This window comes from Heterodontus francisci, chromosome X (assembly GCF_036365525.1).
Source record: "Heterodontus francisci isolate sHetFra1 chromosome X, sHetFra1.hap1, whole genome shotgun sequence".
NCBI classification, from domain to species: domain Eukaryota; kingdom Metazoa; phylum Chordata; class Chondrichthyes; order Heterodontiformes; family Heterodontidae; genus Heterodontus; species Heterodontus francisci.
In genome coordinates, this window is record NC_090421.1 from 12,412,563 (window position 1) to 12,434,362 (window position 21,800).

General features: G+C 44.0%; 1 protein-coding gene across 3 annotated transcripts in view; it reads right to left on the reverse strand.

Moving 5' to 3' along the window:
* The window catches only part of LOC137358527 (Golgi reassembly-stacking protein 2-like), a 48,399-nt gene extending 34,929 nt beyond the window's left edge, over positions 1 to 13,470 (reverse strand). For all 3 annotated transcript variants that reach the window (XM_068024446.1, XM_068024447.1, XM_068024445.1), the window contains exons 1-2: positions 13,267 to 13,470; positions 1,297 to 1,377 (exon numbers count right to left, since the gene is read on the reverse strand). In XM_068024446.1, the coding sequence (XP_067880547.1) occupies positions 1,297 to 1,377; positions 13,267 to 13,329 (144 nt within the window). In that variant the 5' untranslated portion in view covers positions 13,330 to 13,470. The remainder of the gene's footprint in view (positions 1 to 1,296; positions 1,378 to 13,266) is intronic.
* Positions 13,471 to 21,800: the final 8,330 nt, after the last annotated feature.

The following is a 21,800-nucleotide window of genomic DNA, read 5'->3' on the forward strand; positions in this document are numbered from 1 at the left end:
AGGCAACATACTGATATACAGAAAATATGGTCGCAATACTGCTGCATGGCATTCCCCACACCATGAGAAAGGTCTAAATCATGAGCAAAACATGCCTCCCACACACAAGTAAAGCACTCAATGTTGCAGAATCCCCCTGTAAGCCAAGCTCAACACTTCATTATTGTCTCAGGACAATCTCATCAATATTAAATGTGGTTTTCTATAGCAATGTAACCTTGTATGCCAAACACAGCAAAAAGAACACTGGAGATTCCCCTCCTCGCTTTGTGAAACAAATTCCCAGACAGAATGAGCTATGGAAAACTAGAACCCATAACAAGCTTTCTATCAGATACCTCACAAATTGGGCATGAGAGATTTTGACAGTCAAGATACACAAAACAGAAAACTATTTGATTTTGTCGCAGTTATGGAAAATTGAAACATAAAAGCAACAACAGGAATGAAGACTCTATTATAGTGCTGTAAGTGAGGTGCCAATGGTGTTTCCAGTAGTCAGCACCTCAAAAAAGGTATTACTCTCTCTCCTGCCCTGTGCCAAACTGCTGGAAGCACATAGGCAGACACCAATTTTTCTGGCGGGAAATCAGTTAAATCAATCAGCTTACCTGTACAAGAGTGATGCTCAGGGCAAACCCTCAAGTAATCCTCACCTTGCCACCCAACGTGCTCCCAAATGAGCTGAGGGGACTGATTTTAAATACAGTACCACCAGCTCCTGCATGGCTGAGTCAAACTCCCCCCTCGACATGTTTCAAATCAGCCACAGCCAAGAATACAGCATTTACCACTTGGGCTGTGGCACAAAGGAGGAGGAGTCGTCGTCAACATTTACGAGCTCGGGTCAAAAAGTTATGGCAGGCCAAATTAAGCAGAGATCCAGTCACAGAAGCAGCAGCTGCAAGAGACGGCAAGCAGAATCTGACACATGGCTTGATTTAAGGATCTCCAAGGTGGTTGATGTAGAGAACAGTACCACTCATCTTGGTGACAAACCGGGAAGGTAAGGCAATCAATAAGTGACAGTGCTACCTAGCTTGGAGAACAGAGATCAATTAAATGAATGTTTTGTACTTTACCCAAACGAGAAAAGGGGGCAGCAGAAAACAAGGATTAACTGACAGGAAGAGTGTGTGCATTAAACTTTTTATGTAAGTTTTCCACTTTCTAGAACCTAGACTGACGTGACTTTTTTTTTTGACAACAGTAAACGTCACCACTGATACAGAAAGGCTTCAAGCCTAAAGTACTACAGACAGAAAGTGGACATGGAAACTTCAAGGACAAACTCACCAGCCTCGTATCGCCTGCTGAAATGATAAAGTCAAAGAATGGTTCCAGACCGGCCCAGTATCCTGGAGAGTTCTCCTGCACCTGTTCAAAGAAAAACAAAACACTTTACCAAAAAGTACTGACCGGCCTTCTTTGCAATTGAAGATATGGATTTAAATAAGCAGAACATTTGAAGTACATTTCCTTTTTTATATATCCCCATCTCAAGAACATCTTCCATGTGCCACTCTGTCTTTCATATTTCAGATCAGCTATGGGTGTCTACAGGCCTGCCCAAGACCTGAAGTGCAAATGCACATAAGTAGCTCTTAATATTCTAGCTTCTCTTGGGTTTAGTAGGGTAACAGGAACATAGGGACAGATGGAAGCCATTCAGTCCCTCGATCCTGCTCTACCACTCAATGAGATCATGGCTGATCTGCAACCCAACTCCATTTACCCATCTTTGCCCATAACCTTTAATACCTTTGGCAATTAATCTAGCATCAATTGCCATTTGCAAAAGAGAGTTCCAAACTTCTACCACCCTTCGTGTGTAGAAGTGTATCCTAATTTCACTCCTTAAAGGTCTGGCTCAAAGTTTCATACGACGCCCCCTAGTCCTAGACCCCCCTACCAGAAGAAATAGTTTCTCCCAATCTCCCCCATCATCTGTTCCCCTTAATATCTTGAAAACTTTTATCAAATCACCCCTTAACCTTCTGCATTCGAGGGAATGCAATCATAGTTTGTTTAATGTCTGCTTGTAGCTTAACCCTTGGAGTCCACTGGAGCCACTAACTCCAAGAAAGGTATAGTAAAAGCAGATCCTCCTGACAGCCAGTCTTAGCAAATCCAGCAAATATACTCTGGGGCCACAGCTTACACAGCGCAAGATATGCAGAAAGAAAAGGCCCCCAACATCTCACTGAACAGAACATGAAGGCAGCTGGTGTTTGCTGCAACAGGAGGAGGTCTTCAACAGACAGCAGGTTGAAACACCCGCACTTTCACAAGACTAATTTTCTGGGCACAGACATACCAGTCATCAAGAGTTGGATAGTTAACGTCGAGATATTAACACTTGAGAAATTAAGGTTTTTTTGGCACAAGATGGGCAGCACAGTGGTTAGCACCGCAGCCTCACAGCTCCAGCGACCCGGGTTCAATTCTGGGTACTGCCTGTGCGGAGTTTGCAAGTTCTCCCTGTGACTGTGTGGGTTTTCGCCGGGTGCTCCGGTTTCCTCCCACAGCCAAAGACTTGCAGGTTGATAGGTAAATTGTCCATTATAAATTGCCCCTAGTATAGGTAGGTGGTAGGGGAATTGAGGGAAGGTGGGGATGTGGTAGGGATATGGGATTAATGTAGGATTAGTATAAATGGGTGGTTGATGGTCGGCACAGACTCGGTGGGCCGAAGGGCCTGTTTCAGTGCTGTATCTCTAAATAAATAATAAATAAGGACACAACTGTAACTGCTCAACTTTAGTTCAATTCTATGCCAGGCTAATTGACAGTTGGGCTTATTGAGATGGACATAAACTGCATCTCACCCATCTATAACTTTGCATCAGGATGTCTACCCGACCCAAACCCGACGACTTGGCGGGTTCGGGTCGGGTCACTCTTCCGGGTCCGGCATTTGGGCTCGGGTCGGGCCGTGTCGGACACACTCTATCACCACCTCCGGTACGTGGCTCCAATGTTAATGTATTTTTTTTTTAAAGTTTTTTTAAGCTTGTGCAGATAAGTAACAAAGTGAAAAACAGAAGCTAGGTTAACTGATGGTTGGGTCGGGCACGGGGAAAAAAATGAAAGGACTCGGGCAGGGTTTCATTTGCAGACCCGAGCCGGCCTTTACTACAAAAGGCCATTTATTCTAAAAGTCTTGCAGACTGTGTTCATAGAACATACAGCACAGAACAGGCCATCCAGCCCAACTAGTCCATGCTGATATTTATGCTCCGCACAAGCCTCCTCCCATCCTACTTCATCTCATTCCATCAACATAAACTTCTATTCCTTGCTCCCTCTTGTGCTTATCTAGCTTCCACTGAAATACATCTATACTATTCGCTTCAGCCATGTGGTAGCGAGTTAATCATTCTAACCACTCTCTGGATAAAGTACCACCTCCTGAATTCCTTATTGGATTTATTAGTGACCATCTTGTATTTACAGCCCCGAGTTTTAGCCATCCCCAAGTGGAAACCTGCTCTCCACATGTACCCTATCAAATCCTATCATCTTAAATATCTCTCAGGTCACCTCTCAAGTTCTCTTTTCTACAGAAAAGAACACAAGCCTGTTCAGTCTTTCCTAACAGTTGGACCCTCTCAGTTCTGACATTATTTGCACTCTCTGTAAAATGGTGACCAGAATTGTGCACAAGTGTGGTCTAACCAAGGTTTGATACACATTTAATGCTACTTCTCTACTTCTGAATTCTATTCATTGATGTTCTGAAGATAGTTTAACCACTATGGGATTTATTTCATGTTTATTGTTTTCCAAGTAATTGTACCATCAGTAACTTGTGTTACCTTACTTGTAAATAAATACAGTTTTAGCTTGAACATAACTGTCTAATAGTGTGATATTTATTACATTCAAACTGTTTACACAAACCCAGTTACATGGACATAGGCCAGTCCAAACCAGCTGTCATATTCCTAGAAAGCACCAGACACTTCAGTGTGGGAGTCTGTGAAGACCCACAAAACGCAGTCTCCTAAAATCAAACAGTTAGCCCTACCTACAACTTGCAGAACTAAGGTCACTGCAGATAACACTGGTACTCAATAATAGAGTGCTTTGCAGACAACCATAACTGCATGTACTCGTGTGAGAGAATGCAGCGTATATCTGGGTGCTGGACCTCTTGCCACATTTAAATGTGTTGTGCGTGGAGTTAAGTGACTGCTCAGTGCTGCCTGGCCTTCAGCAGGATGCCAGCCCACTACATAACTCAACAGCACCAGTCATCAAGCAGAGCCTGCCCATTCTCTCAGCTTGGGAAAGTAAGAGACCATAGCACAGGAGAATGACAATGAGCTGTCACAGCAGCAAAGCTCAAAAGGGAAAACGCATGATGGATCAGAACATGAGGAAAAATTGCTAATACTTGCAGGCTGGCAAGTTCATTCGTTTCCCAGCCTCCCCAAAACTGGAAGGCAACTTGTCTCAGGATAGTTGGCAAGTGGGATTTTTTTCAGCCCTGGTTTCACATCAATATAAAAATTAAGATCAAAACGCCCTAGAAGACTCGACCTATTCTAAAGGTTAGCACCCAAGCACAAGATCAGTCACTGAATGAGACTTGATCAATCTTGCAACTAAGCTCATGAATTAAGGTGGATGCGTCACACAAACTCCATCATGAAAAAAGAGTAACTCCACGTAATGAACATGTATTGCTTGCGTTCAAGTCCATTGTTGCAGCCAGGTGCAACAGCTAAATAACTGAAGGAATTTGTGATGGCATGGGCAGCCAAGTTCTACAGGGAAAATGCGATAAAGACAGTTTTAATCATCATGACTTTGAAGTCGCATCTTCAAGCAGAGAATTACCAGCAACACAGGCAAGTGTTCATTGCCAAATAATGGAACATCAGTGCCACAGTTCTCAGAAAATGTGTAGTTCAGGATTAACAGATTGCTGCAAAGCAATGTTTTAGTACTGAAGGGAGTTTGTTTCGGACCCAAGCGCAACAAGGTCTTTTTGTAACCAGATGAAAGGTTCACTTAATGCAGACCACAGCTTCCTTCTCTGTTGCTTCCCCTCGCCAGTATTTACAATATTTCAGATTAGATCAATCCAAGGGGAACTCATGCCAATACTTTAAAATTTGCAAAACAGAATGAATGAGACTGAGGCTAAAAGGGTGAAATTGAGAACAGGTTGCATATAGACTTATATTCCCTTGAGTACAGGAGATTAAGGGGTGATTTGATAGGGTTTGTCTACCCTATTTCCTCTGGTTTGGGGAGGGGGGGGGGGGGCGAGAAATCAAGAAAAATTAGAGTTCGGCAGTTCAGGGATGATGTCAAGCAGCACTTTTTCCACACAGAGTACTGGAAATCAGGAACTCTCTGTCCCCCAAAAAGCTGTTGGCATTAGGAGTCAGATGAAAATTTAAAAACTGAGATTGATAGATTTTTGTTAGGTAAGAGTACAAGGGATATGGAACCAAAGCAGATAAATGGAGTTAAGAGACAGATCTACTTGAATAGGGCAACAGTCTTGAGGAGCTGAAAGAACAGGAAGAGGCCAACGTAAACAATTTTGGTCCCTTTTATCAGACTTATGAAATATAAAACTACTACATGACAAGGAATACAAACAAAATTCACTTACTAAATGAGATTGGTTTATCCAACCTGGGCTGAATCCTTACAAAAAAATCCTAGTTTCCCACCCCCATCACAGCACCTACCACTTCTTAAACAATTCCAGGTTTTTCTCCTCCACTATCCAGAATTCCATTCCAAGTGTAAAAATCACCCTCTATGCAAAGAACATCTCAACACCAACTCTAAATTTCCCCCCTCACTAATTGCAACTTGTACCTCCTTGTCTGTCAGTTTTATCTGAAGTAGTGTTTCAGATGTACCGTTGACTTCACACTATATAGTAGCACAGCCAGCTACAGAAAAGCAAACACCCCACCCTCCCCCGGCACCCCACCCCCACCCCCACCCCTTGGCTGCATGCCAAAGTGTAAACAAGCCCAGGTTTCAGCAACAGACACCATCCCAGACCTACTAAAAATGTGGGTCTACAATTTAGCCGTTGAGACAAGTGATCTGGTTTGAATTACGGAAATATAAAGAGTCAGTTCCATGCATTTGTTCTGTGGAGGCATGTATAAAGGCAGGGTCCAGCATGCCTACTGGATCCCTAACTCAAATGCAGAAGTGGGAAAAGCAGGTGCATAAACAGCACTACCCCAAAACAGGATGCTGTGTGGAGCACAAGCACAAGAGCACCGTTACATATCGCAGTTACTCTTTCAAGGCTGAAAGACCCACATTTCTCTTGTATAATAAAAGCAAAATACTGCGGATGCTGGAATTTCTCTAGTGCCTCCTCAAGCATGGGTGACTGTTTACTTCTGTGCAGAAGAAAACAGCCATGTCCTCTACCCAAGTGGAGAAACAACCTATTTCTGTCAAGAGAAAGGAGCAAGATAGAGACCTAAAAAGAATTGCATTTATATAATGCTTTTCACAACCTCAGGGAGCGCTTTACAGCTAATGAAGTACTTTTTGACGTGTAGTCACTGTTGTAACGTAGGAAACACAGCAGCCAATTTGTGCACAGCAAGCTCCCACAAAAGCAATGAGATAATGACCTGACAATCTCATTTTGAGAGATAATGGTTGAAGGATAAATATTGTCCACCTTTGTCAATGCAGCACTCCCTCAGTATTGTACTTGAACGCAAGCCTAGATTGCTGTGCTCAAATCTCTGGAGTGGGACTTGAACCCACAACCTTCTGACGCAGAGGTAAGATTGTGCTACCCACTGAGCCATGCTGGCACCCTGCTGGCTCATGATCCAATGAGAAATAGCCACTCAGGAGATACAATTGGATCCCAGCAGTTCCAATTCAACCTGGATTCAGGGGAAGGTGTGAATCAGAGTCTAGTACCAAGAGGAAAAGCTGCTTTTTAAACTTAAATTAGCTCAGAAAGCCAACACTGCAGGGCTCAGTGCTGCTTTTGTCCTCCCAGATAGACACGATGAGAATCAATTTGTTTTTGGGGTGAGGGGCAGAGGAGGAGAGTACTTTAGACTAAGAAGTACTCTCTCCTCTCTCATCACCTAACAAGAGGAATCAAATCCGCTCAGGAAAATTCCACTTGGCATTTAGCCTGGGGTGTGTTACTTCCCAGCTCAGGAGAGCTGGGAAACAAACCAACTTCACAGCTTTGGTGAGTTTAACCCTCCAACTCCAGTCCGTCATCAAGTCACACCCACATCCAGTCTGATGCTGTTCCTTTCTCTGCTTTTCTGCAGCGCTGGATCAGCTAGAGCCTGTTGCTGCTACACTGACTTGCTCATCTTTCCTAGAAGATTTTTTTTTTTATACCTTTTAAGATTCAATTCTTGGAAGTTCTATTAAAGAGATTACACATCCCTTTGAATAGGCATACACAAATTATTCCATGCCCCCATTAGACAATTCCCCATACAGTTAACACTGCTCCTGTCCACTCTAAACAATGACTCTATTGTGCCGCAGGAGGTCACAATAATCCAACAGGAAGCTTTCCCCTGTATGCTCCCATGCACAGTGCCTCAATTCAGTATAGAATTCTATCAGTTCAATATATCTTTGCAAATACATAAGCACTTTATAAAAGTAATTAAAATATCTCAAAAACATTTCACAAAATGAATTACTACTGAAGTGCAATGGCAGAAAACGGGGTGCTCATTCTGCGCCAACAATATCCAACAGTTAGCAATGAGATTTTTTTTAAAATCAGCTGATTTGTTAAAGTGTAGATGGAGGGAAGAATATTGGGCACTTGCAGAACTCCATACTCTTCAACGAAAAGTGCCACGTATTCCTCAACACCAACTTGAACCAGCAGATGGGACCTCAGTTTAACATGAAGGACAGCAACTCTATGCAGCACTCCCATGCAACAACTTTTACAGCACAGGGGTTTCAAAAGGAGCCAAGCAGGAAAAGGGAGAGAAGTTAGGGAAGGTGTCAGAAAGTATGACCCAATAACTAAGTTTTAAGAATACTACCCAAGGTGGGGAAAGAGAGGAATCAAGGTGGAGGAAATTATGAGCAGAATTCTAAGGTGCAGTTGAAAGCTCTGCCACTGCTGTTGGTGGTGGTGGTGAAGGGAGGTAGGGAACACAGCAAACCAAGGACATATTCTGGGACAAAGGCTAGAAGATTGCCCAGGTAGGGTGGAGCAAAGTACTGGAGTACTTGAAACAAGGGAACCAGCCAGTCAGTGGAGGTCAGTGAGCATGGGGTTAGGAGGAGTAAGAAACATCACACAAGACAGGACCCAAGCTGCAGAGCTCTGGATGAGCTGGTCTTGATAGAAGATAGAGCTCAGGCAGGGACTGTCAAGAACATCGGAAAAAGCAGGGTTAAGGAAGTCGGGAAGCACTAATCCAAGAAAGGATGTGGAAGCCTTGGAGAGGGTGCAGAGGAGATTTACCAGGATGTTGCCTGGAATGGAGAATAAGTCTTACGAGGAAAGGCTGAACATTCTAGGCCTCTTCTCATTAGAACGGAGAAGGATGAGGGGTGACATGATAGAGGTTTATAAGATGATCAGGGGAATAGATAGGGTAGACAGTCAGAAACTTTTTCCCCGGGTGGAGCAAAGCGTTACAAGGGGTCATAAATTTAAGGTGAAGGGTGGGAGATATAAGGGGGATGTCAGGGGAAGGTTCTTTACCCAGAGAGTGGTCGGGGCATGGAATGCCTTGCCTGGGGAAGTTGTTGAGTCAGAAACTTTAGGGACTTTCAAACGGCTTTTAGATAGGTATATGGATAAAGGAGAATGATGGGGTATAGATTAAATTGTCCTTGACAGAGGACAAAGGATCGGCACAACATCGTGGGCCGAAGGGCCTGTTCTGTGCTGTATTTTCTATGTTCTATGTTCTATGTATGCAGGGAGGGTCAAGGGAGAAGATGGTGAATCTAGTTAAAGCTGGGAAGAGAAAATAGGGGAAAAATTGCTAAACACGATGAGATAGGGACTGGAAGTGATCAGGGTAGGGGAAGATAGTGGAATTGAAAGTGGCAGAAAGCTAAGGAAATCACCTCCATTTTGAAGATAAAAGATTTATGAGTTCCTTACACAGTATCAGATGTAGTCAGTTCATGGACATGTTTGGGGTTGTCTTGTTCTCCAGGATGATCCTGTATCAAGAGGACATGGCCAGAAGGAGCAAGACACAGTACTGCTTGAGGTGATCAAACAAGATGCGGCAGTGAGTGACGCACCAATCATGAGACCTCAAATCTTAGGGGCCCTGATGCTTCAGCATACCTGGGTACAAAAGCGGCTGCTGTAAAAGGAAGAATGGCAGGGAAACTGCAAGGGACCAAGAGGGAACAAGGGTACAAAAGTCAACAAAAAAAGCAACGTCACTGCTGATGGTGGGCCAGAGGAGGAGTTCAGAACTCCTCCTCTGGCCCACCATCAATCAAGATTATATCCTGAAGTCCCAGTGTCAGATGAGCCATCAAGCATCTGATCCCCAGGTGACTGTGCCACTCACTGAGCCATGCTGACACTAGAAAATTTGTTCTTTGTGCTACCTCTCTGAACCCGATTTGTTGATAAACAGTGAAGGCTAGACCTGTAACAAGTGATTTATCTTATGCCAACAGAAAACTGGCTGTGTTTAAACTGGAAACTCATCAAGAAACTGCTGTGGCAAGCATTCAAAAGGTTTCTTAGCTTCATGGGTACACCAATGAGTCAAAACAAGTTGCAGCGACAGTCAACTCATCAAACCTGTTGACAAGGCTTTCACCTAATGAAAAAAAAATTATTTAAGAAAGTAACAATGTACAAATAGGATCCACTTGACACCAATAGTCCTCCCCCACTCCCTCCGTGAGTACCCATGGAACCATAGCACCCCCATCAGCACTCGGGGAAATATACTTCCCCGACCCCACCCCAATCAGTGATTGCAAGAGCAAAGACTAAGGAGCTAAAAATTACGTCATCAATGTAATAGAGCAACAGAGTATCGCCAACTATGGCCCAACGTCACACAATTTGCGTCTGAACTATCCTTTACAAATTGTAACCAGAATATTAAACAGACAATGGTAAAATGTAATAAAAACAAGAAATGCTGGAACCACTCAGCAGGTCTGGCAGCATCTGTGAAAAGAGAAGCAGAGTTAATGTTTCGGGTCAGTGACCCTTCTTCGGAAATGGTAAAATGTAGCTTGGTGCTCCTCGCTGAAAAATAGGAAACCTAATTTTTTTTTTTAAAACAGAGAAATTATTAATTTGAAGTTCTAGTTACACATGTGCTCATGATAGTCTGACCTTCCCACGTGGTATCTGCAACCCTTTATTCCCCACAAACTTTTTTTTTTTTTAATTTTCTCTAAGCATATGGACAATGCTGGCAAGACTGCAGTTACTGCCCATCTCTGCTGCACTGAAGTGGTGTTGATGGTGGGCTGCCTTCTTGAAATGCTGCAGTCCTCATGGTGATAGTGCTGCAGTAATAGAAGTTTGTGCTTCTTCCAAGAGAGTGGCTAGTTCAGTGGGCATTAAAAGTGTTAACCATCTAGTGTTGGACTGGAGTCATACGTAGGTCAAATCAAGTAAGGGTGGCAGGTTCCCTTACCCTGAAGAATGAGTGTGAACCAGTTGGGTTTTAACACCAATCTTTGAAGGTGGCAGGACGAGTTGATAAAGCTGTTAGGGGGAAAAAAGCTTTAGAAATAGAGGGATAAAGTACTAAAGTAAGAGGGAAATGGTGGCATAGTGGTAATGTCACTGGACTAGTAATCCAGAGGCCTGGACAAATGTCCAGGGGACACTGGTTCAAATCCCATCATGGCAGCTGATGGAATTTAAATTCAATTAATTAATAGAAATCTAGAGTTGAAAGTTAGTCTCAGTAATGGCGCTATGAAGCTATCATTAATTGTCACAAAAACCCATCTGGTTCACTAATGCCCTCTGCTGTCCTTACCTGGTCTGGTCTACATGTGATTCCAGACCCACAGCAATGTGGTTGACTCTTAAATGCCCTCTGAAATGGCCTAGCAAGCCACTCAATTCAAGGGCAATTAGGGATGGGCAATAAATGCTGGACTTGCCAGTGATGCCCACATCTCATGAAAAGAATAAAAGTTATGCCAAACCTTTGTAAATCACTAGCTAGGCTCGAGTTTGAGTGCCACACTTTAGGAAGGATGCCAAAGTCTTGAAGAGGATGCAAAGGAGATTGGCTGGAATGGTATCAAGGATGAGGGAACGTGGAGAGACTAAGGAAGGATTATTCTCCTTAAAGCAGGGGAGATTTAATAGAGGTCTTAAATTATGAAGGGTTTTAATGGAATAAATGAGGAGAGACGGTTTCCAATGGCGGGTGGGTTGGTAACCAGAGAACAAAGATTTAAGAGATGAGATTAGGTTTTTTTTTAATTATGTAAATGTAGTGACGGCTGATGGGAATGCAAGAGCTGAAAGTTGGCGGAAGTGGATTCAATAGTAACTTTCAAAAGGGAATGGATATACATTTAAACGGGAAAATTTTGTAGGGCTCTGGGGAAAGAGCTGAAGAATGGATAGCTCTTTCAAAGAGCTGGCACAGGCAAGATGCACCTCCTACTGCATTGTAGGAATTATGATTACATAAATACTATAGCTTTGTATCTCCAGTATATTTTGGATCAGGGCAGGAGGGAAAGAGAGGAAGAAATAAAGTTATCTTCCTTTAATAAGTATCTTTTCCTGGAACTGGGCTAATTTTAATGGATCAACACTAGCAGTGCTGTTATGTCAGAATCTTTCCATTTATTAGGATAAAAATAGAGCATCACTGGAAGCGCTTTACAATGAGCTATTTAGCGACAGTGAGATCAGCAGCAAAACTAACCAGCTAATTTTAACCACTAATATTAAAATGCAATTACTTTAAAAGGGATATCAGTTGATAATGTATCTTGCAATGTATGACACAATTAACTTACCAGTTGCAACTACATGCTACATGCATATCTACAGTAAAACATAAAATCAGGATATTTAAGAAGGAACCCCACTCTACACACTGCCTAGCCTAGCATTTTGGAAATAGGAATTTATTTGCAGTCAAAGTCCCCAAAGGCACTGGTAATAGCACTGTACATAATAGAGATGCATAGTGGAAGTGTCACCATCTTTCACAAACTCAAAAACTAAACGGAGGACCAGGGCAGAGGGTGGGATCGTGCCTTAAGCAATGGAGTTTACTTTGCTAACGAAAAGAAATAGAAAAATTAACAGCTCAGTATCATAGAACACAGGGCTTGGAATGGTGATAGATGAGATGGATTAAATATGCATTGGGGTACACCAACAATGGTTATATTACTAGACTAGTAATCCAGAAACACAGGCAAATTCAGAGACACGAGTTCAAGATCCCACCACTGCAGTTGAGGAATTTAAATTCAGTTAATTAGATAAATCTGCTATAAAAAGCTAATCTCAGTAATAATGATGAACCGACTACCAGATTGTTGTAAAAACCCATCTGATTTACAACTATCTTTTACAGAAGGAAATCTGCCATCCTTGCCCAGTCTGGCCTATATATAACTCCAGACCCATCACAATGTGGTTGACTCTTAACCGCCTTCTGAAATGGCCAAGCAAACCACACAGTTGTATTCAAGGCAGCAGCTTACCACCACCTTCTCAGGGGTAATTAGGGATGGGCAATAAATGCTGGCCTCGCCAACACCCGTGAACAGATCAAAAAAGAGATGCATTACAGCCATTAGATATAAACATGACATTTATAGAGATGACTATTTGATGTGTAAAACTGTAATATGTCTTAAGATAGATAATAATAAATGAATGAATGACCAGATATAGGTATACATCTGACATCAAACCCTTGGTGATTTACATTTTGGAAATTTTCAGACCGCTGACTTAAAGCAGGATAAGTGGAAGTTCCAGCCATTTCTCTTCTTGCCGGAAAAAAGTCAGAGGAATTCAATTCAGCAGCTCACATTATTTCCACCACCACCCACACACATATAAATAAAAACTTCCCTGAAGACTGCAAGCAAGAAAGGCCTCCGTTATCCTTTCTGCAAAGACACCAACATTTAAAATAAAATCAGTTGAGACGCCCGGCTTGAAAAATAAAATCCGCCGGGTCTTTAAGAAGCTGGAAGCCCCACTAGGCCTCAGCTCCAACCCCTGAGCTCCATTTCGTCCGCAGCCCCCCACCTTGCAGGCACACGTACCCGGAGAACGTGGAACCCCTCCGTCCTGCCGCCGGGAAGCGCCGCGCTCTGAGAGCCTCCCATCAGCGACTTTTTTCAATTCCCGAGTCTTAATGGAGCGGCCGAAACAACGAGGGCGAAAAACCCGGGAATTCGTCAACTTTTGATTCGGGGGGGAAAGAGAACAGAAAAAAAATCACGTCTTAGAAATTGGAAATAGGTAACTGCCCTGCCCCCTAGCAACGGCGTCTGACAGGCAGTGGTCTCAACCAATCAGCTTTCACACTATGTGAGTGAGGATTGTTTTATTGGCTAACAGCAGGAAGGCGGAGTTTGTTGGTACCTTAGCAACCGACTATGATTGGCGGGCATGACAGCCAGTTGGGTTGGTCCATATTAAGGCTTTCAGGTTGGCAGGCATCTATGAAAGATGATGGACACGCAGCAAATTCATTTAAGTGGGGTGTCTTCTCTTGGTGCACCTTTGTTGATGGCTGTGAAGGTCAATCCTTAAGAGGCAGGTTCTGCTACCAGTGCCGCACGTGAAGCTGCCAAGTGACGCTGTGAGTTGTTGTTTTTGACGTTGGTGCCTGTTACCAAACTGCTGTCGCAACTGGTCGTCGTGGTAGTGCACACCAGTCCACAGGATGTGTCACCATTTCCCTCTTTTGCCAGCTAGTGACTCCCAGGTGCAATAGTCAGCATTTAGGGCCTTCATGTCACGCTTGCAAGCATCCTTGAAGCGGAGCTTTGGGCTCCCCACTGGTCGTCTGGCCCCGGCTACCTCACCATACAGAAGTTCCTTGGGTATATGACCGTCTTCCATCCTGCGGACGTGTCAGATCCACCAAAACCACCTCTGTTTGATTAGTGCCAACAGACCTGGGAGCTTTACCTTTGAGAGGACTGCCACGTTTGTGATTTTGTCCTGCCAGGAAATACCCATAATACACCGCAGACAGCGAAGATGGAAATTATTGAGCTTCTTTTCCTGGTAGCTGTAAGTCACCCATGTTTCACAGCCAATAACAATATAACAATACAAAACAATAATCAGGGAAAATATCAACGGACACTTAGAGAGGTTCAAGTTAATTAAGGATATCCAGATAGCCAGAATTTATAAAAGGCACATCATGCTTGACTAATTTAATTTTTTGATGAAGTCACAGAGAAGGTTGATGAAGGGAATGTGGTGGGTGTTGTTTATATGGATTTTAAGAAAGCGTTTGATGAGGTACCACACAAAGTATTGTACTGGGGAGGCAGTGAAGTAGTGGTAATGTCACTGGACTAGTAGTCCAGGGACATGGGTTTGAATCCCACCATGGCAGATGGTGAAATTTGAATTCAATCAATAAATCTGGAAATAAAAAAGCTAGTCGAATGATGACCATGAAACCATTGTCAATTGTTGTAAAAACCCATCTGGTTCACTAATGTCCTTTAGGGAAGGAAATCTGCTGTCCTTACCTAGTGTAGCCTAGATGTGACTCCACATCCACAGCAATGTGGGTGACGCTTAACTGCCCTCTGAAACGGCCTAGCAAGCCACTCAGTTCAGGGGAATTATGGATGGGTAATAACTGCTGGCCTAGCCAGTGACGCCCATATCCCATGTGAATGGATAAAAAGGTTGGATGGCCACCTGAGAGAAATAGACTTCAGGGCTACAGGGATCGAGCCGGGATGTGGGACTAACTGCATAGCTCCGTGGAGAGCTGGCATGGACTCAATGGACCGAATGGCCTACTTCTGTGCCATATATGACTCTATGACTCCATACAGCAAGGTGCTGAGAAAACAAACCTTATAAACCGTTAGCTTGTTGTTATCCCATGCGTGTCTTGCAAGTCGGCCAAAGGTGGTCGCTGCCTTCCCTATGTGTGTATCGAGCTCTGCATCAAGGGACAGATTGTCTGTCACCATAGACCCACGATAGCAGAATTTGCTAACCACTTCCAGTGGGGTGGTGTTTAGCATGATTGGGGCGGAGATGCAACACATTCTCCCATGACCATGGTTTTCTTGATGCTTATAGTCAAGGAGAACAAGTTACAGGCATTGGAGAGACAGTCCATGAGCCTTTGTAGCTGAGTTTCCATGTGAGCGACTAGTGCAGCATCATCAGCGTAGAGGAGTTCTCTGATCAGGACGTGATGTGTTTTTGTTTTCGCTTTCAGCCTTGATAGATTGTAAAGCTTGCCGTCTGACCTAGTGTGCAGGTAGACTCCTTCCATGTCGGCAGGGAAGGCAAAGGTCAGGAGCATGGAGAAGATGATGCCAAACAGAGTGGGGGCTAGGACACAACCCTGTGTCACTCCATTCTTCGCTCTGAAACTGTCGGAAGTGGAGCCATCAAACTGTACAGTGCAGTGCATGTTGTCAGGGAAGGAGCAGATGAGACTGAGAAGCTTCGGTGGACAGCCAATTTTTCCCAAAATCTTGTAGAGCCCTGCTCTGCTGACAGTGTTGACTGCCTTAGTGAGATCTATAAAAGTTAGATAAAGGGGGTATACTCTGTTCCCTACACTTCTCTTGTAGCTGGTGTGTGGAGAATATCATATTCATAGTAGATCTGCCGGCACAGAAACCGCACTGTGCTTCCGGGTACACTCGGTCTGCAAGTAAATGGAGTCTTTTAAGTATGACCCTAGCAAAGGCCTTCCCCGTGACGCTAAGGAGTGAGATGCCCCTGTAGTTGTTGCAGTCTCCTCTGTTGCTTTTGTTTTTGTATAGTGTGATGATTTTAGCATCACACATCCCCTGTGGAACAGAGCCTACTTTCCAGCAGAGAAGGAGAAGGTCATAAAGGTGTGGCAATAGATGGGACTTTCTGTGCTTGAGCAGTTCGACTGGGATTCCGTCCTTGCCTGGTGCCCTTCTGTTCGCTAGGCAAGTCTAAGGCCTTCTCGAGTTCTAGTGATGGGAGTTCTTCATCTACCTTTTTCATGATAGGAAGTTGTGGGAGAGCATCAAGTGCAGACTGGGTGATGTCTGACTCACAGGAGTACAGCTCACAGTCGTGTTCAGCCTAGTGGGACATCTGTTTACTTCTGTTGATGAGTACCTTAGTAACTGGCTATGATTGGTGGGCATGACAGCCAATTGGGTTGGTCCATATTAAGGCTATCAAGTTGGCAGGCTATAACTAGCGGGATACCGCAAGCATCAGTACTTGGGTCTCAGCTGTTGTGAGGCGCTCGCGGTGTTGCCGTACGTGGTGCAGGTCTGGCCCATAACCTGCTCCAGCTCCATGCTGGTCATTCGAGCCATCTTCCGCTTTATCCGGAGATCGAAAATGGACCATGCCTGCAGGAGCACGGTGTTCAAACCTCCTGATAAAGATGGGAAGAAAGAACCCAACATTGCCCTCATCCTGAAGGCCACCTTTGTGTGCGGCTGCATCAAGCTGTGCGTAGACCTTTGATACACAGACACCAAGTGTCACTACGTGCTGAGGTTCTATCTGTCCCTGGTGTTGTGAAGGATGGGTCTGGTCACATTGCCGTGGAATGCTCCATTCAGTTGGACCGTGCCGTACCACCTGTCCCTCATGGAAAGGTTTGTACAGAAAAACAACTTTGACCACAAGTCCATCAAGCAGTTGTCCACACATAACGGCCTCAAGGCCCTACGGGAAAAGGAGATGGTGGATCCTGTCGGATGGTTCCCTGAGCAGACTGCCAAAGTCATTTGGCAGAATACCTCATCGCCAGAACTTTCAAACAAGGACCAAGACGTAGCTTGGCTGGTGGTGAGAAGGGCCCTCCCTGACAGATCCTTCCTGCACGCCCGGAATCTCACCGCCTCCGCACGCTGCCCTCAAGGTGGCTGTGGTGGGAAGAGACCGTCGTCCACGTCCTTCTGGAATGTGCCTTCACCAAGCAGGTGTGGAAAGAGATGCAGTGGTTTTTGTCGAGGTTCATCCCAAGCAGCTCTGTAACACAGGAGTCTGTGCTCTACGGGCTGTTCCCAGGGACACACACCAAGATAAACATCAACTGCTGCTGGAGGACTATCAATTCGGTGAAAAACGCTCTTTGGTCTGCCCGAAACTTGCTGGTCTTCCAGCACAAAGAGTTGTCCATGACCGAGTGTTGCAGACTGGCACATTCCAAGGTCCAGGACTACGTGCTGAGGGACACACTAAAGCTTGGGGCAGCCGCCGCAAAGGCTCAATGAGGAAAGGCCACTGTGTAAGGTCCTCCTGCTACAGTATACCGAGGGGCTGGAAACCGTGTAAAACCCCTCAGGCTGTACACACCAGAGAATGTTTGACATGAAATGTAAATGTGCATTGTAAATATAACCTTTAATGGCAGGTTAGTGAGGCACCTTGTGTACTGTATTGAAAGAAACTGATCTGAATTGCACTTTATGTAATGTCAAATTTGAACTGTTATGTAATGTACTTTTACAAATTTTATGAATAAAGTACAATTTTTGGGGAATATACCATCTATATTCATGACTTACATGAGGGGAACTGAATGTAATGAATCCAGATTTGCTGAATATACAAATATAGGTGAGGAGGATGCAAAGAGGCTGCAGAGAGATCGAGGCAGGTGGGTGAGTGATCAAGAACATGGCAGATGGAATACAATGTGGGGAAGTGTGAAATTATTCACTTTGGTAGGGAAAATGAAAAAACAATATTTTTTGAATGGTGAGTGGGAAATGATGGCATTGAGAGGGACCTGGGTGTCATTGTACATGTATCACAGAAACTTAACAAGTAGATACAGCAAGCAATTAGGAAGGCAAATGGTATGTTAGCTTTTGTTACAAAGGGATCGGAGTATAAGGGTAAAGAAGTCTTACTAAAATTATACAGGGCATTGGTGAGGCCACACCAGGAGTACTGTGTACAGTTTTGGTCTCCTTACCTACAAAAGGGTATACTGGGACAAAGTACAATGTTCACAAGATTGGTTCCTCGAATGAGAGGATTGTCCTATGAGGAGGGATTGAGTAGACAGGGCCTATATTTATGGAATTTATATCCATGGAATTTAGAAGAATGAGAGGTTATCTCATTGAAACATATGAAGTTCTTAAGGGGCTTTATAGGGGAGATGCGGGGAGCACATTTCCCCTGACTGGGGGGTCCAGAACTAGGGGTTGGCCATTTAGGATTGAGATAGTATTATAGAATGGTTACAGCACAGAAGGAGGCCATTCGGCCCATCATGCCCATGCCAGCTCTTTGCAAGAGCAGCTCAGCTAGTCCCACTCCTCCGCCTTTTCCCCACAACCCTGCATTTCTTTCTCTTCAGATAATTACCCAATTCCCTTTTGAATGCCTCAAGTGAATCTGCCTCCACCACACTCTCAGGCAGTGATTCCAAATCCTAACCACTTGCTGTGTAAAAATGTTTTTCCTCATGTCACCCCTACTTCCCTCAGTATCCTTGGATGCACCTGATCAGGTCCTGGTGACTTATAAATTTTAGATACAGCCAGCCTTTCTAATGCCTCCTCTTTATCAATTTTTAGCCCATACAGTGTCTCAACTACCTTCTCTTTTACTATGACTCTGGCAGCATCTTCTTCCTTGGTAATTCCTCAACTATGCTCCCTGCCTCCTCATGTTAATCCTCTTTTTGGTCCCTAATCAGCCCCACTCCTTCATTTACCACCTTTTAGCTATTTATATGCCTAGAGAAGGCTTTTGGATTCCCTTTTATGTTAACGGACAGTCTCTTCTCATATTCTCTCTTTGCTTCTCTTATTTGTTTTTTCATGTCCCCTCTGAACTTTCTTTCTTATTCAGCCTGGTTCTCACATATTATCAACCTGACAACTGTCATATGCACCCTTTTTCTGCTTCGTCTCACTGTCTATCTCTTGTGTCATCCAGGGAAGCTCTGGCTTTGTTTGTCCTACCTTTCCCCCTCGTGGGAATGTACCTTGGCTGTACCCAAACTGTCTCCTCTTTAAAGGCAGTCCATTGTTCCATTACAGTTTTGCCTGCCAATCTTTGATTCCAATTTACCTGGGACAGATCTGTTTCACCCCATTGAAATTGGCCCTCCCCCAATTAATTATTTGAAATATTTCGTCACTCCAAGGGTTGTGAGTCTTTCTTTACCCTGAGAGCTGTAGATATTCAAATGGCCAACTCCTATGCCTATGTCTTGTGCTCTTTTAATCTGTTACGACCAGGTGAGCACTGTGTCTAGGGGTCTCTTGCTGTCTTCACATGGTCTTATTGTAACAGGGTTTAATTTTTAAACACACTGTGTTTTGAGCTCCCCTTTGTGTGAACCCTTTTTCACAGTTTCCAATTATAAGGCAAAGAACTGAGCACAAACAGGCTTTCTTCGGTTTAAAGCAGAAAGATGAAATTTATTAAACCTTAAACTCAAACTCTAATACAGTGCATGCCTATGGATGTACAACGTGCTCATGCTAGCATGCACACGCGATATAAACATGCAAAATAGCGACAGAAAAGAGCAGAAGAAAAGATAGGTAGAACAGTCTGAGGCAATATCTCGTTACTGTTTCTCAAGCTCGCTGTGGTCCTTGATTGAAGAGATGGTCTTGCGCTTCATTGGGGCCCAGTTGTCTTCTTAACCCTGTTCACGCAGGAAATCTTTTCTCTCTTTTAGTTTCACGTGTTTTCACAAGATTCCGTCCCGTGGGAAGAGATGGAGACAGGCAGGCAGACAGGAGACAGGCAGGCAGAGGAGATCTCAGTCCGTGAGCACAAGGCATTCTGCCTCAGTTCCTTCTGTTGGGAGTTTCAAATTCAAAAAAACTCCCAGGTGTGCTCAGCAGGTTAGTCATGTGACTAGCTCCTTATATGGAACAGTCTCTTCAACATCCTTTGTTGGAAGTTCAAACCCAAAAGCTCCATCCAGCTAGACATGTGACTAGAACTGGTTTGACCACTTCTGTGTATTGGAGAAATTGCTGAGTCCCCATTGTTTCAACATTGTCTGGTACTATGTAAATGTCCTTCCAGTCAGGGTTTGCACTTTTTAAGTTTTAATGTTCATGTGGCGAAATAATGTGTGCCTCAGTCTTGGCAGGTGGGGTTTGCCTGGCAAATCGCTCTACCATTGGCAGCCATGTCTTGAGCTGCCTAGGCCCTACCCTTTGGAATTCCCTCCCTAAACCTCTTTTCCTCTCTCTCTCTCTCTCCTCCTTTAAGACGTTCCTTAAAGCCTACCTCTTTGACCAAGCTTTTTGTCATCTGCCCTAATATCTCTATATGTGGCTCAGTGTCAAGTTTTGTTTGATAATGCTCCTGTGAAGTGCCTTTTATTTTATATTTAAAGGTGCTATATAAATACACGTTGTTGTTGAGATCAGTTACGACCAGGTGAGAAAGAGGTCTGGGGGTCCCCTTTCAGCCTTCACCTGTTCTTACTGTAACAGGGTTTTATTTTTTACACACCGTGTTTTGAGCTCCCCCGGGTGAATCCTTGTTCACCGCTTTCCAATTATAAGGTAAAGAAATGAGCGCAAACAGGCTTTCTTAGGTTTAAAGAAGAAAAGTGAAATGTATTAAAACTTAAACTCTAATTCGGTTAACGTCTACGGATACACAACGCGCCCACGCCAGCATGCATATGCGATCCACACATGCAATTAGGGATAGAAAAGAGCAGAAGAAAATAAAGTGGAGAGGTCTGAGGCAATATCTAAAGAGTTTCTTGTTACTGTGCTTCGTGCTTACTGTAGAGTCCTTGCTTGCAGGTAATTCTTGCTTTTCGTTGTGGCCCAGTATTCTTCTTAAACCTTGTTCACTGTAGGAGACTTTTCTCTCTTGGGGTTCACGTGTCTTCAATGGATTCTGAAGCTGGTGAGAAAGTGATGGGAGCAGACAGGAGAGAGGTGTTCTCAATCCAGGAGCCAGGAGCTTTCTGTCTTCAAACACTGTTTTCTTCAATTTAAAACTCTCAGTTCAAAACTGTGCAACAGACAGTTAGTCATGTGACTAAACCGGTCTGACCAGGTCTGTTCTGTGTATTGGGAGCAGGGACTGGTTCCTTTGTTCCAACACTGGCTGCTGGTATGCAAAAAATGTCTTTCTGGCTAGGGGCCTGGCAATTCCTTGTGATAGGTCCTCTTTTCTTCCCAGCAACCATTTGAAGTTTAATGTCCATGTGGTGAAATTAATGTGCCTCATTCTTGGCCTGCATGACAAGATCAGTAGATTTTTTTGGGTAAGGGTATTAAGTGATGTGGAATTGAGGTGGTAAATGAAGTTGCGGTCCAATCAGCCATAATCTAATTGAATGGCAGAACAAGCTCGAATTCCTCCAGTTCCTCTATCGGCTATTCAGGAGGTTTCAACGTGGCTGATAACATGCTAGTCTGGACTCCCTCTGTTGGATACATGTGGAATTACATATAATAGTCAAGCTGCGACAACAGTCAATCATTAGAAAATAAATGTTTCTCTTTTTCCTGAGTAACTATCGGCCAGTTACCAAACCTCGCTCAAGTCTCTGTTATTCCAGTGTGAGCTCAAGCAATTGAGTGGCAGCAAGTTATTTGAAATTAAAGCTGGACACCAGAGCACGTGATAGCTGTGG